General features: G+C 35.6%; 1 protein-coding gene across 1 annotated transcript in view; it reads left to right on the top strand.

The window, feature by feature from the left end:
* Positions 1–3,338: 3,338 nt before the first annotated feature.
* Positions 3,339–16,783, top strand: part of gpp (DOT1 like histone lysine methyltransferase grappa) — a 241,475-nt gene continuing 228,030 nt past the window's right edge. Inside the window, exons 1-2 of the mRNA XM_090374787.1 lie at positions 3,339–3,443; positions 3,704–3,744. Of these exons, the coding sequence (XP_090230913.1) occupies positions 3,369–3,443; positions 3,704–3,744 (116 nt within the window). The 5' untranslated portion in view covers positions 3,339–3,368. The remainder of the gene's footprint in view (positions 3,444–3,703; positions 3,745–16,783) is intronic.

Raw genomic sequence — 16,783 nt, 5'->3', positions numbered from 1 at the left:
ATGCACATGGGGAAGGAGTACCTCAGTACAGTAGCGTGCACCGGTACAATACTGCCTTCCAGTATCTAGAGTTGTGTACGTCTAGACGAGAACACCTCGACCGCCATATCGATCCTTTTCAGTGTTGTTTGCGGGGTGATACCGTGTGCCAACCTCTCGCCAGATTAGCTGACGTCCAGAATCGCTGCTGAGACTGAATCTACTCTCATCAGTAAAGAGTACCTTACCCATTGCATTGCTGTCCAGTCTTTGTGTTCGATGCACCACTGTAAACGGTGTCTCCGATGGGCAGGTGTTAAAGGGATACAGCATACTTGCTATCGGGCAAACACTCCACCTTTGTGGAGTCGCCTGGCCACAGTAAATCGCGATATCCTGCGTCCTGTGCATCTGGTTTGCAATGGATCCCGCTGTCTGGTGTCGGTCCCTCTTGGCCTGTACGAGTATATAGCTATCATCATTGGGAGTTGTTTTTCGTGGACGACCACCACTAGTCCTACACGCACGTGAGACGATGCTATTGGCGATAACGGACTCTGCAGCCTCGCTCTTCGGCATTCCCAATTATTCGACCCCGGGTAAAGTCATTCAGATATTGTCAACTGGCTATTTCGTTGTCTGTAGAACTGTATGAAACCAATGGAACGTCTGTAACAATTGTGCTCACCATTCTGTAATTTGCACATTACTGCTTTTATCTGTTTATGTGAGCCCTCTCATCACGATTCAAATTTTTGCATGTGCACCAGCTTTCTTCTTGAAGGGTTACAGTTATGCAAATCGCCACAGGCTGTTTCGTTTGATTTTGTGGTTGTAACCTTAAGACAAAAGTTCCGACAAAACTTATTTAATTAAGGACTCCAAAAGGGAAATTCTAACGGACGAGAACACAATCAAAGGAAGGTGAAAAGAATACTGTGAGCAGCTCTTCCGAGCACCTGCTGGCACTAATGATCTGCCACCTGCTTTTCAAGAGTGTGATCACGAACCAGTTCCATCGAAGGAAGAAGTCGAAAAAGTCATCAGAGAACTAACGCGACCTGGAATTGATTAAAGCTACAGGTGTGAAGGGCGCCGAGTCTTTTTTCCATAAAATGATTGTAAAAATTTGGGAAACAGGACGGTGGCCATCAGATTGAAAGAAATCAATTTTCATCTCCTTACCAAAAAAAGGAGATCCGATAATTTGCTCAAATAACAGGACTATTAGCCTAATTTCTCACGCTAGCAAGATTCTTCTTAAAATCATATTGAACAGAATCTCAAGAAAACTTGAAGAAGAAATGCCAGAAGAGCAAGCAGTTTTCAGAAGGGGTAGTGGAACCAGAGATCAGATCTTAAGCCTACGACTGATTATTGAAAAAAGCAAGGAATTCAATGTTCCAGTCATTTTGTGTTTTGTAGATTATGCAAAAGCATTTGATTGTGTTCAACATGAGAAACTATGGGAAACGATGACTATTATGGGTTTCCCAAGCCACATAATTCAGCTGATAAGCTACTGTACCAGGAACAGGAAGGAACTGTGAGACGAACATGGGAAACAAGGACTTTTTCACAATAGGTAACGGTGTCAGGCAGGGCTGTATTTTGTCACCTCATCTTTTTAAACTTTATGCCGAAGATATCATGCCTTGATGCTTTGGAAGATTTAGAGATTGGCATCAAAATTGGAGGACTGAAGATAAACAACCTTCATTATGCAGATGATACCGTGCTAATTTGTAATTCTAAGGATCATCTTAAGGAACCTCTGAGGAGAGCAGGTGAAGCAAGTAAGAAAAAAGGATTGTTTATGAATGTGTATAAAACTAAAATTATAGTGATTGGCGATAATCTCGATTCCAGTAAATTGAAGGGCAATGAGCAAAGATATCGAAGAAGTTGGTGAATTTGATTACTTAGGGTCAAGAATAAATAAAAATAGTGACTGCTCAAACGATGTAAAGAGACGACAGGCAATTGCTAAAATGTTGGTTGCTGATCTGATAAAATTATGGAGAGATCATGATCTGCCCCTAAAGACGAAACTGAGAATCATCGATTCGTTAATTTTTACAGTTGCCACATATAAATCCTGTTACTTCCATATATGCCAATCATAGCACAATATTTACCTTCGAAGTAATGACGAATGTTGACCCTTCTCGAAGGCAGGTTATGAGAATTTTTAGGAGTGATTGTATTTGATTGGGCCATGATGACCACCCCAGTCCAAGTTCTGCTGCATTATCTTTTAAAATTAGGCGCGTATAAATGCTTGCTTTAGAACACATTACATACTACTTTCTACATTTGAGAATTTTGTCAGTCTTCCTTTGGTTTAGCGCCCATATGGATGTTTTATTGAGCGATCGTGAATTTATACATATAAATTGGCTCCTTCATAATGTGGTATGATCATTCCACGTGAATACATTTTATGACAAAAAAGACTTTTTATGATATTAATTTCTCTATCAGTTATTATATATACAGATATATATATATATATATACAGTATATATATATATTTTTTTTTTTTTTTGTGAAGCCACCAATACATAGAGTACAATAATACACTTCTCAAACCGAATTATTATTCACGCAATTAATTTCGAATTCATAATAACATATATGAGCCATCTCGATTCACTTAAACAGCGTAAAATTTTTAATTTTATTTTTGCTACCTTATTAGACATTAGACAACGAACTGATTTTATTATTATTATTATTTTTTTTTTTCCTTCGCTGTCTGTTAACTATCGTAATTTAATATACGAAACTTATCACTTGTGCCTACTGCTTCTACCGGCTTATCAAAAAAGATAACATCAGATTTTGTTTTTTAACAAGCTCGGTACAAGTTAAAAAGTTACACTCAATTTGTATTAGCCGCGATGGAGTTTTTAACCGTTGGTTATTCAAACATTTCGTGGTTTATTTGACATGTATATCACTGTGTGGCTTCTCGGATGATGATGATGATATGTGTATATTATTTATTCCAGAAAGTTGTTAAATGTTCAGAAAGGAAACTGTGACTAATCATTACGCTACATAGTACCCGTGAAACGCCTACATAACTACGCGATAAGTATATTACTCATCAAACTAAATAAAACAAAGAATACTTTGAGGTTGGTAGAAACGTACAGTGTATTGTTAAGGCACTACAAATGCCAAGGATGAGCGGAACTACCAATAGCTGGTCGCGCAGCAACCAATAAGAACGAAGCATCTTGATCACGTGTCCCAGCTCCATCACACATGGATGTGTGAGTGGGGCCTTCCGTGGCCCTGGGTTGGTGGCAAAATGACGGTAATTTAGCGTTGGACTAAGTTAAGAAATTCTGTCTGTGGTTTTCCAAGGTTTGAGAAGGATCATGGCACTAGAACTGCGATTGCATAGTCCGGCTGGTACCGAACCAGCAATATACCAGTGGCCACTTTCAACATCGGTAAGTACTTTATTTGAGTAGCTTCATGTTCTCGCTTTTCTCTGTCCTTTACATTGTGCCACTACTTTGTTAGTGTTCACTTAGTCCTAACGCCAGCCAGCTTCTCCGGGATAATCAACCCGTGGCATGCCCCTGAGCTACAGTAATTTGAAAACCAAACCCAGTATTTTCTGCATTATACATGATGAATGTTGATATATTTATGTAATTCATAAGTAAAAATTCATTCCAACATTTTGTTTTTCTATCTTTTTATATAGGATAAACATGATGGGGCTATCGAAATCGTAGAAACAATAAGGTAAGTTTAGCGGCTTCTTGAGGGTGTTGCTCTTTATTAACTTCCCTGATGTTGCAGTAAATCATATTACCGCAGTATTACATAATATTTCGGAGTTCGTTGGCAAAACATGTTGAGGCGCACAGATTTAAAGCTTCTTTATATGCCATGGCTACGGATTTTTACTAATCGCCTTTTTTTATTCGTGGGGATTAATGGGATTCGCTGGTTTCACCCGATGCATGACTATTTTTATGCATAATGAATAACTGAAGCAAAATTAAATTAATATATTTAATATCGATTAGGTTGATAATTAAATATAGTTTTTCGTTATTTTTTACTGTGTTCGGTGAAGACATAATTCCATTAGAAATATAGACGATCTTTTAAATGTAGTAACTAATGAATACGAAGTGAAAGTGAGATTTTACGTAAACATTTAAAACTGATATTTAATTATTTTATATTGTAAATTATTTGAAAATGTTTCTGAGCTTTTATTTCCCTTCCCTCTAAATTATTCTTATCACATACTAACTAGAAATGCATATAATTGAAATAAATCATATCTTAGAGGATCACCCCTAATAAAATGATATAATAAAGTATACCTTGCAACTTGCTGTTTTCAAATAAAAACTTTGGCTCCCTGAGAAATAAATTTCTTGAAATTAATCAAGAACTGTATTGACTTTGTAGTATAAGAACTAATTTGAATATGTGAATTTATCAGTAATTTGTAGATCTTGCAAGTTGTTAATTTTTTATTTATTTTTGCTTAGAGCAAATTATACTAAACTTATTTTCAAATGAAAGTTGCAGCAGTTTTTGGGATTTTATTTTATTATTATTTTTTTTTGTAAAGAAGAAAATACAAACATTTGTTTTGATGCCATAATTTTATTTTATATTTCAATGATTATAAAATTGGAAGGTTAAATATGAATTTCTGATCTAGCCGTAATTCTCTGTTTTTGTCGTCTAAAGTTTTTTTTTTTTTTCATACGAGTACTTTTGGTTATTGTTTCCGGTTATTACTGCTCATCCAGGTATATGAAAATGACCCCTGCAATAAAATAAATTGTATATAAATTTAATAATGATATTGTAGATTACATTAAATATTCAGTTAGGGGTTGTCATTTAATCCATTATTGTTACTGATTTTTATATATATATATATATTTCCAAAAAAAAAAATTTCTTAATAATTTTCTGTTTATACTCTGGGACGACCACATGGTCAGAGGAGTTCACAAGATAGAGAGAATACAAGAAACAGCACTGTATTTAGCTGTCACAAGCTTGATATGTGCAGAAGAAAATCATTCTCATTTGTTTGAATCAAAATTATGGGCAATCAGAAATTGCTAGTTTTTAAAGATTGCATTATCATTGAATTAGAGTTATTTCTTAGCTCAGTTATTTATAACTGTTGGGTTTATCCTATAAGTTTAAAGCATAACAGTCTTAGATCATTTGCCCTAAGTTTTATTGTGGCTAGTAAGGGTTTGTGTAACTTGTTTTTTTTTCCTCACAAAGGATCAGTAAACGGTTCAGAAACCTCCTTGGATGTAATTTTTCATACTAACCATATATCCAGAAAAGACATTTTTTGGATATATATTTAAAATGTTAAACATTTTAAACTTTCTTTACAAGTATCTCCTCTGTCCCAAAGTTTCAGCTTGTGTATCTCCTTCCCCCTCTTCTCTGAGATTGTGTTTGTATCTCTTTTAATGCTGCTAGTTATGTGGTATTTTGCTAGTGTGTATAGTACTATATACTAGTTAGTATATAGCCAATAATTTACTTATTAGATGAAATATTATAAAAATAATTTTAAAATAGTTTTCTCTAATTTGTCATACATTATTTCTTAGTTCCATTTTTGGCCATGTAGTCGCTATTACTATTTCTGGGTAGAGACATAATTATGCAAAACAAGACACTGAAATCTAATGAATATAGATGTGTTGCACCATCTTGCATTGAAAAAATTGTATATATTTTCTATCAAGTGTTCTCTCCCCCCATAAGGCAGAGAAAATAACCATATTACAATTACAGTGAAACAGTCAAGAACACATACCAGGTATAATTCAAAAGAACTGTACCCTTGAAAGATCAGATGTTTCAAGGGCATTGCAGCCGAGATGTTGATATTAAAGAAAAGTGTGCATGTCTGCTGTGTTATGGCATCTTATTTTTGAATATATATTCTATAGTGCAAATGTATGTATTTTTTGATTTTTTTAAAATTCTAGGAAAATCATATTTTTGTACCTGTTAGATTTCTGTAGATTTGTTTTCTTATTGTGTTCAGGTTGATGGTCCCATTACCTTTTGTACTTAAGAAAAATTGCAATATTCTGTGCTCCCTGGGATTTTTTTCTCCCCATTGTAGGTTATTCAAGATTCCATCTTTTTATTTATATTAAAAATAACATAAGGTCAGGGAAGTCTATTGCCATATTTAGTGGTGTATTCCTGTTTTTGACAACTGAGATTATTTATTTTGTTTTTGGTATCCCCTAATATGAAAAATTAGTACTTCACATACTGCGTATAGGCTGAAAGGTAAGAAGACAGATACTTGCTGACATTGGACTTGAATTTGTACAGAATTTTTAAGGAAATACATATGAAGGAAGGCTGTTCCAAAGGAATTAATGAGGAAGAGGAAAAGTTGGTTCAGTGAGCTTGGAGTTGAATTGTGAATGAATGTTGACTAGGCATTGCATATGTATTCAAGACTGATTTAGAAGAAACAGGTGGAACTAATTGTAAAAATTGAATATTTGTAGAAGAATAAGAGAAATTTACCTCAATATGGTACATAGAACATACTTCCGTATGACATTCTCTCCAAAAATTAAAACGAATATAAAATTAACGCAAAATGATTACAGTAATAAATTAAAAACAATTGAAAAATTAATTTAAAAGGTTTAACATAAATTTTGCAGTAATGACTTTCCTTCCTGAAGCTGACAGGGCTTTTTGACCATATGTCTTGATTACAGGAATGGAAATTGCAGAGTATGTGTGAACCAGGATCTTAAATAGCAAGATTATATGTCTTTGAGCATGTGTGGAAACTACCACGAATTGGAGATTAGATATGGGTGGCGAATGTTAATAGAATTATCATGTAATTTAATTTCAATGGTTTCTGCAATTAATAGTCTTGTATAATTACATTGGACACTAAGTATTTTGGCTTTGATGAATAAGAATGTATTGTTTTTGTTAACGGCACGAAAGGCCAAATTTGGCACTGCTGAACAAGAAGCATGGACTGAGGATGTGTGCTGTTTTACTCTCACATCCAGCACACACCGTGTCAAGCCCCGATAAGACTTGTTGCAATCACCAAGAAATGTATACCAGGTCATTGATTTGTGTTGCGAAAGGGGAAAAGGACTGAGCAACTTTTCATTGTAGCGTGTAATCTTCCATATTGGTCTGGACACAGTTTTAAATTTGGTATCTTTAAAGAATCTGTTAAGCTGTTTGCGCCACTGTTCAATGTATGGGACAGAAATAAAGTATTTTTTGATATTACTATTGTTGGTTGGTGTAGTATTTTGTATCCTATCCTTATCTTGTATCCTAATTCGGTTTATTGTAGCAAGGGGGCTAACGTCTGTTTAGGAATCTGCTGGTTAATATATGTATTTCTTAGTCTAAAGCAGACTTATTATTCTTCTACAAATATTGTAATATAATGTAGAATGTATTGAGCATTGTAGCTCTGTTTTATACTATCAAAGTAAAAATTGAATGTAGCAGAAACTTCTATGTTCCATTTCTACAGTGGTCTGTGCTAATTAACCCAACTTTCCCCTTTTGAATTTTGTTCAGGAGTTAGGGTACCATATAGGTACCATAAGAAAGAATTTGGGGTACCATATGAGATTTTAGAACATTCAGGTATTACTTCTTTTTCTGAATAGAAGAAGAGTAATACTAAGAATGAAAGGGGGGAAAACAGTTTGATGCAGAGGAAGCAATATTAGTGATATTCTTATGACAAAAAAGTTGAAATATGTAAGGCCATTTGTGAAATCATTCCTGTTTCTGAAATATTGTTGCTTGAAATTGTTTTAGTATTATTAGTGGCATGTGATGCAAGAAAGCAAGCTTATAAAGCATCAGCCAAAAAAAAAAAAAAAAAAAAAAGTTTCCCACATCATCCATCCATTCCCTTTAATCTGTCTGATTCTTCCTTGAATTTATTCCATTTCTGCAACAATAGATTGAAGTTTGTTCCAACAATCAATCACCTGCTGTTTGAAGGCAAACCTCTGCACATCTATCCTCTAACTGTCCTTCCTCAATTTGAATTTATACCCCCTGCTTGTGTGTAGTCTTAACAAGGGGAAGAATGCTATCAGTATTTAGATTGCTCAATCCATTCTAAGCCTTAAACACCTCAGCTAGGCACCTGTGAGGTGATCTGATTGGTGAAGGGAACAAAAGGGTGCTTTTCTGTGCTCATTACAGCAGTTCTACATCCTTCTTAAAATGAGGCCTGCAGTACCCAAGTTTTGGTCTAACCATTGCCTTGCACAGTGGGATAATCATCTTATCCCTGCTAGCAAAGTTCCTGTATATCATTGACAAAACTCTATGAGATGCTCTGGTAGCCTGTCTGCATTGCTCAGAGTTTTTCCATAAGTTTTTTTGAGTTGATGTGTAGTAGAAAAGGTTGCCAGCAGCATTATAAAATGTACAAGTATAGTACTTGATTTGCTGTACTCTGTGACTTAAGTTGGATGGTGACATGTACAAGTGAAAGAGTCAATTTGTTGTAATTTCCACATGTTAGATTTTTAATTGATGTAGGTTTTTTGAAGACTATTATTCTTATTTTGGGCACAGTAGTAGAAAAAAAAAAAAACATCTATATGATGCAGGCTGGAATCATTTGTATAGACTGGGAACCATTAGTAACATATCTGATAGCAAGCGTGAACTGAAGGATACTGATATTGGTTGGTACTCTTGTATTTCAAATAATATTGCAAAAAATCTCTAGGAATTTCACTTTTTTCATTATATTACAATGAATATTAATAAAGCTTAGTTTGTAACTTTTTATTTTATTTCTATCATTCTTATCCATGGCCTTAACAGGCATGCATACAATGAAGGAAGTTTTTGTCACCTGGTCACTGAAGAGTTAAGTTGGTTTTTTTTTTTTTTTTTTTTTGTATTATATAGCTAGAACACATTTTAGCATCCTTCATCTTATGATTTTAAGTGTAATTGGGTTGCCAGGTGCCTCTCACCAGAGATGTGGCAATCATTAAATGCATTGCAAATAAATAGTATTATACTTCTTATAAGAAGTACACAAAATAATAATATAAATATTGCTTATTTATGGCATGATACCATGGTAACTGGTGGAAATGTCATAGCTTGAGAGATGGAGATTCATAACTCATCAGAGCCTGCTCTGATGAGTTGTGAATCTGTATTTCTCTGTTCTGCTCTATATTTTCCAGTGAGGCATTAATTCTAGGAGATTTATTTTCTAATATGTTAAATTATCAACATTATAAACTGATTATGATGAGTGTTTTAAATTTCATTGTAAATAGTAGTTATTTGATTTATGAGATAAGATACCATTAATCTACCAGTTTCATATATACTGCAGTGATTATACATAACTTTATCTTGATCTAAATTATAGTATTATCCTTGAAAAGGTATTGCTTGTTTAGCTTGTCACACCAAATAAAGTCAGTATTTAATAAGCCACCAAGTGAAACTTGTAAAGGCAAGGTAATTTGTCTTTGTATGCTACTGTTGTTGGGGAAATTTTTTTTTTTTTTGTTTTAATGCTTATAAAATTAATTTGATATATTTACTTATGATATCCTATATCCTGACAGATGTAGGAAAGATGTGCAGAAATTTGCCTTTAGCCAGCGGGTAGTTGGTTGGTGGAACAGACTTCCATCCCTTGTTGTGGAAGTTGATAGCCTAAATAAATTTAAGGCTCAGCTGGACAGGTATTTTGAACAAACGGAGGGGTGAAGTGGAAGTGTTTTTTTTTTTTTTTTTTTTTTGGCTGATGCTGCATAAGCTTGCTTTCTTGCATCATATGCTAATATTATAGGCTGCTCAAGGAACTAGAACTAATGTGGTAAATTTAAAAATGGTTTTATTTGTGTTTCTCTGTTTTTGTTTACTTAAATCATAGATAAATATAAGTTTTGGGATTAGTAATGCACTGTTGGTTAATATGAATGAAGAAATAATTATAAATTAAACAGTCATTTCTATCCTTATTTTGCATTATAAGTATTAATATCTTTTTTTAGGAATTTATAATTTCCTGGGTTTTTTTTTTTTTTTGGCTGATGCTACATAAGCTCATATGCTTGCTTTCTTGCATCACATGCCACGATTACTATTTACCAAAAAGGCATCACTTTTAGACTTCTACTAGTTATTCTTAAATCATGCGGTATAGCAAATATAGGAATGAATGTATAGGTGAAACGGTTTTTTTTTTTTTTTTTTTTTTGGCTGATGCTATATAAGATTGTTTTCTTGTATCATATGCCTCTCCTAATGCTACTAAGAAATATCACTTCCAAATTGATGACTGTTAAATTCATTAGGGAATGAAAAAATTGCCATGAACCAGCATGCACATAGTGTTTTGACTGATATCATACATAGCACAACTTTTATAGCTATGCTGGCTGTTGTGCAACACATTTTGACATACTTCATCTTTGACTCTGTCTAAATCAATAGGTAGTAAACAAAAAAAATTATAACACAATTCTTGTTACAATTTTTATATTTTCTTTTCTCCTTTTATATCCTCTTTCTCCTCCACTGTTGGAATAATCAGAAAAAACCAAACATCCTTCAATACAAACATTTACAGTTGACTATGACTCCCCTCTCCATAGGTGTGTATGAGTGCTGTGGTATTAGGAAAGTAAGAAAAGCCACTTGATAGATATTACCATCCTTACTTGTTAAAATTTCAGTGGAAAGATGTGCAGGTGTATTTATCTGATAATGCTTTGTCTTCATTTGCATTTAATTTTTTATTTTGAATGATTTATTTCTTTCACAAAATGAATATGAATCCATCCTGAAAGAAAGTTCAGGAATATATTATTAAATTCTCCTTTAGAAAATATCTCCATTGTACATAAATGAAATACAAAAATAAATAAAGCAGTCTGGATTCCTGGTCTGAATTAGTGAGGTTCATTGTTCATCCTTAATTGTTTCTGTGGAAGCTGCATATTACATGAAAATACATATATCAAGGGTTATTTTCCTAAAAACACAATTCCATAAATAGGCAATTTGTTCTGAACATTGAAAATTGGATCATATTTTGATATTTCTCTACTTTAAGCAGTTATTTTCACCATAATACAGTACAGTGTTTATACCACTCCTCAGTTCCATTAAAATACAGTATTTAGACCACTAGAAGAGTATTAAAAATATTAAATGAAACAGTTAAATGTAACTTTACTTTGTCTTAGAGATTTTACCTATTTGAATAGGCCCTTTTCTTCATCTGTTTGGCCTTCTTGAAGGTTTATATGTAGTTTGTTTTCTCAGGGCTTCATGGGACTACATCTGGGGAGGAGGGGAGGGGTGACAGTTCATTGGATTTTTTTTTTTCCCAGCAAAGAGCTTTTTGTAGCATCTTATAGAATTTTTATTAACTTCTGCCCACTTTACCAGTTCATATAGGGATTGGATGAATAATCTTTTATTGCTTCTAAATGCTTAAAACTGATTGTAGATCATTTGTTTTGCAAACTGAACTGATTTGCTCTAAGATCTCCATCCTTTTCTTTTGGTCTCATTTTATTCAACCTAAGTTCTTCATTTGTTGATGTCTAATATGAGGCAGTCAGTTCTTTTTCCAGTCATCTTTCTCCATCCTTCTAAAGCCTAACTCCTTGTATAGTTGCACACTCTCAGCTTAGTTTATCTGCAGTTTCTTCAAATCCTCTGAAATTGCAACACCTTGCCATAGTTTTTCCAGAACCATTTGTACAGTTGGAGGAACCTTCATTCCAGGTTTCATCAGTGATTTTTTTTATAAATATATATATTATTATTATTTTTTATCTTTAAGGATGTCGAATTCATTCCTCAGTTTCACTAATTGTCCTGAAAATATTTGCCTCTGGTAATAGTACTTGAAATTTGCAACAGCACACTGATTTATAGGTTGTAATAGTGCACTTGCATATAAACAACCTTAACCCAGAGCTGGGCATGCAAGATCTCAAAGAACTTGTATGATTTCAGCAATTTCTTTTTTTTTCTGTCTACTCACTCCATATAGCAAAAACTCTTAAAGCCTTTAAACAAACATGATTTCTTCATTGAAAATACCAAAAATCTCTGTTATTGCATAAGCAGGAAGAATGCACGGGGAAGTTAAGCTTATTCTTGATAATTATGTGCATATGCTGAAACCCGAATTTAAAATTAGTGGATCATGTGCTTTTTTATGTTTTATAGTAGTGCACCCAGTTGTTACAATCTCTAGCTTTGCATCTTGGAAAAGCCTGAGTGGTGTACAATTATTGAAGTGTGCAGATTTTTGGACATTTTGTATACTGTCAGTCAAGATAATAAGGAAAATAATATTCAAAACTCCAAATAAGAGAGGTGACCTTGACCTTAAATAGGCCTTTAATACCCTTGGAGGCACCTCCGTAGCCAGGTGGGAAGGAGCAGCAGTGCGTAACACATGCTTCTTGATTAGACCGGGGTTCGATCCCATTACCACCAAATACGGAGGATGCGGAAAGGTCAGGGAATGACCACTGCATATTCCTGGAGCAATATGGCCTTAGTTGCTAATGCTCCTAAAAACCAAACAACAATACCCTTGGACTATGAGTGTGGTAAACCAGCATTGGCCTAAGTTTAAAAACAGGAGCATACCCTCCTAGCAAAAGAGCTGAGCAAGTTTTAAATTTATTAAACCATGTCATAGGCATTTCTTTTTGGGTAGCAAATGATCTATTGAGCATTTTGTCCAGAATAAATCAGCTTCATCCACACTGAAAGTTTGTATTGGACAGTATATTTTGTTCACTTTTGCAAGGAGAGCATTACAATGAATTATCATCAGCTGTTTCATTGCACACAAGTGAGAGAAGAAATGTATTGGGAATGGGCAGTTTAATCAAGGAATACCTGTATTTTAATTTTAAGTAGTATTTCCTTTTGGTTATTTCAGTTCTACACGTCTTATAATATGTAATCATTAAACAAAAAAAAATCGTTTCCAAAAAATAATTACACGCATTTCATGTTTTGATAAACAGTTCATTCATTTGCTTGGTGTTTGAAATTCAACAAAAGTGTTAGAATATTGGCAGATAAACAATTTTTCTCAAAGAGAGAACCATGTACTGCACTGTTATGTTGTAGTGTATAGTGACAGAAAAATTCGATCAACTCTGGTTGAATTTTTGCTCGGGCAAGTACAAAATATTCTGAGAGGCCAAAAAAAAAGAATATGCAAATAATTGTATGTTTTTACATATGTACTTTTATGTCTATACTTATACAGAGTGATTCACTACCAGTGCGACACACTTGCAGGAGGTGTAGGGGGCACAAAGACGAATCGGAATCACATAGCATTGCAGGGTCCAAAATGCCTTCATCATGCGGTAGAGGATGTTGAATGGGAGGTTGCGTGAACAGCGATCCCGCTGGAAGTCAGCATTTGCGAACTGTTTCTGTTGAAGAAACCAAGTAGCAAAATTCCTCCGGAGTGGATAATCCGCAGGCTCCAATGATTGGACATGTTGCAGGTGGTATGAACTCATTTGGTTTGTTGACAGTATCCTCCATACAGTGGATTGGGAAATACCCAATCGTTGGCCTATCACTCGAGTACTCTTACTCGGATTGCCTTCTGCAAGACGTAGGACATTCTCCTCATTGTCTGGCGTCCTCGTCTTTTGCTCTCCATTCATGGTACCTCTCGTGAAACAACCAGTCTCACGTAACCTTCTGTGCACACGTGCGAAAATCGTATGATGAGGAGAACGCCTGTGCGGGGAAACGTTCCTGGTACAAGCGCAGAGCTGTGCGCCCGTTACAGTTCGCAGCTCCATACGCGAGGTGCATGTCGGCCAGTTCAACGTTTGAATACTCGTCCATCCTACTGCCTCGGGAACCGGTTCGCAAATGCTGACTTCCAGAGGGATCGCTGTTCACGTGACCTACCGTTCAACGTCATCTACCGCATGACGATGGCATTTTGGACCCTAGAATGCTATGTGATTCCGATTCCTCTTTGTGCCCCCTACACCTCCTACAAGTTTGTCGTACTGGTAGTGAATCACCCTGTATATATATTGTGTACGAGAACTGTAAGTTATTATACCTAGTCTACTGAACAAATTAATAATGGCAAAATGCAAAACAGTTCAGCTTATATTTATTTTCTTCTCAGATTTAGTGTATATAAGTTATAGAAAAAAAAAATATTTTGGTGAAACTCAAGCAGTTCCTCGTGACATTTCAAGGGCTTTTGATTGTGTTTGGTATAAAGATCTTCTAAATAAGCTTCCATCTTGCCAACTGTTTTTTGTAATTGGGTATCCAGTTTTCTCTCTTGACTGCTCACTGAGGGTGATGGTAGGTGGTTCTGTCTTCTAACTTAGCATTAGGAAAGGCACATGATGCAAGAAAGCAAGCTTATATAGCATCAGCCAAAAATAAACTTATTTCACCCATCCACTCGCTCCAAATGTTTGTCAAGTTCTGCCTTGAATCTATTTAAGCTATCAACTTCTACAACAACAGATGGAAGTTTGTTCCAGCAATCAAGCACCCGCTGACTAACGGCAAACTTCCGCACATCTATCCTACAACCGTCTTTCCTCAATTTGAATTTATGCCCTCTCAGGCGATTATTCTGAGCAAGAGAAAGAATCCCATCCGCATTGAGCATGCTCAAACCATTCAAAGCTTTATACACCTCAATCAGTTCACCTCGCAGGTGCCTAGCCTCCAGACACTGTAATTTTCAAAACTTAAGCCTTTCTTCGTAAGAGCAACCCTTTGTTCCATTCACTAATTTGTTTCCTTTCTCTATACTCTTTCCAACAGCTCTACATCCTTCTTAAAATGAGACCTCCAGACCTGTATACAGTACTCAAGGTGTGGCCTGACCATTGCCTTCCATAAAGGGATAATCACTTCCTTATCCCTGCTAGAAAAATTCCTGTATATCATTGACAAGACACCATGAGCTACTCTTGCAGACTGTCTGCACTGCTCAGAAAACTTCATATCTGCCTGCACAATTACCCCCAAGTCTTTTTCATTTTCTACCACTGTCTGTGTGGTACCACAGAGTTGATACGTTACTCTGGGATTACTGCTTCCCATATGTAGTACTTTTTACATTTGTCAATGTTAAACCTCATTTTCCACCTCTCAGCCCATCTGCTCAACTTTTCTAGATCTTGTTGCAGCAGTCATTAGTGTCATTAACAACCCTGCCAACCTTCGTATTGTCTGCAAACTTGAACATTAATTCTGATATACCATCATCAATATCATTTATAAATACAGAAAACGACAGTGGACCCAACACTGAACCCTGAGGGACTCCACTAATAATATTAGTCCACGAATTGCAGTGTCCATTGATTACCACTCTGTCTTCTCCCACTCAACCATCCCTTTATCCATAGCAGCAATTTGCCTCCAATGCCACACTGCTCCAATTTGTGCAGCAATCTTCCATGTGGAACAGTATCAAAGGCTTTTCTTTGTGACTACATCATAGTATCCAATCAAATTAGTCAGACAAGACTTCCCCTTAACAAACCCATGCTGTGTCCGAGCTATAACTGAAGTTTTGTCTAGATGATCCTGCAATGCTTCTTTAACCAGTGCCTCCATTAATTTCCCTGGAATAGAAGTTAAACTAACAGGTCTGTAATTACCTGTGACTCCCTTTGATTCTCCTTTTTCTTCTTTGTCAATTGCGGTCACATTTGCACTTCTCCAGTCCATGGGTACCTCCCCTGAGTCCAGGAAGCTCTCATAATTATAGCTAAGGGTTTGCTTACTTCCTTTGCCGCCTCCTTTAATATAACTGGATAGATTCCATCCACCTGGAGACTAGGCACCTGCGCGGTGATCTGATTGAGGTGTATCAGGCCTTGAATGGGTTGAGCATGCTGAATTCTAATGGGATCCTTCCACTTGTTCAGATTACGAACCTAAGGGGGCATAAATTCAAATTAAGAAAAGACAGATGTAGAATAGATGTGCGGAAATTTGCCTTTAGCCAGCGGGTGGTTAATTGCTGGAACAAACTGCCATCTGTCGTTGTGGAAGTTGATAGGTTGAATAAATTTGAGGAACTGGACAGGCATTTGGAGGGAATCATGTTTTTTTTTTTTTTTTGCTGATGCTGCATAAGCTCATACACTTGCTTTCTTGCATCACATGCCATACTACTACTACTACCACCCCAGGTGCCTTTCTTGTGTTTATCTTCAACAATTTCTCCTCCACTTTACTCTCAGTTATTACAAGATTATCTAGCTTACTGCCAGAGTTGAATACACTTCTGGCATTCCCCTCCCTGAATAACTCTTCATGTGTAAATGTTGATGCAGAATATTCATTTAGTTTGTTAGCTACCTGAGCAGGATCATCAACAGTTGAACCATTGATATCAAGTGGACCAATCTGATTCATCCCCTTCCTCCTAAAGTGTACATAAGTAAAGAACTCTTTGCTCTTTTTCTTTGCATCCTTTGCCAAAGATTTCTCGCAATCTGCCTTCGCCTGCCTAACCTCCTTTGTAACTTGGTTACAGACCAGCTTATATCTATCATAGGCTTCTGTGTCACCCATTATAATGTATCCCATGCATTTTTCTTCTCTGTCACATATCTAATTAGTTCATCTGACATCCATTTAGGTCTAAATCATGAACAGTATTTCTTTATTGGTATGAAAAGCCTAGTAGCTTCCAAGATTAATCCTTTGAATG

This window comes from Mastigoproctus giganteus, chromosome 5 (genome assembly GCF_048544385.1).
Source record: "Mastigoproctus giganteus isolate SK-2022 chromosome 5, ASM4854438v1, whole genome shotgun sequence".
NCBI lineage: Eukaryota > Metazoa > Arthropoda > Arachnida > Uropygi > Thelyphonidae > Mastigoproctus > Mastigoproctus giganteus.
The sequence above is the reverse complement of the archived record's forward strand: the minus strand, read 5'-3'. Positions and strand labels throughout refer to the sequence as shown.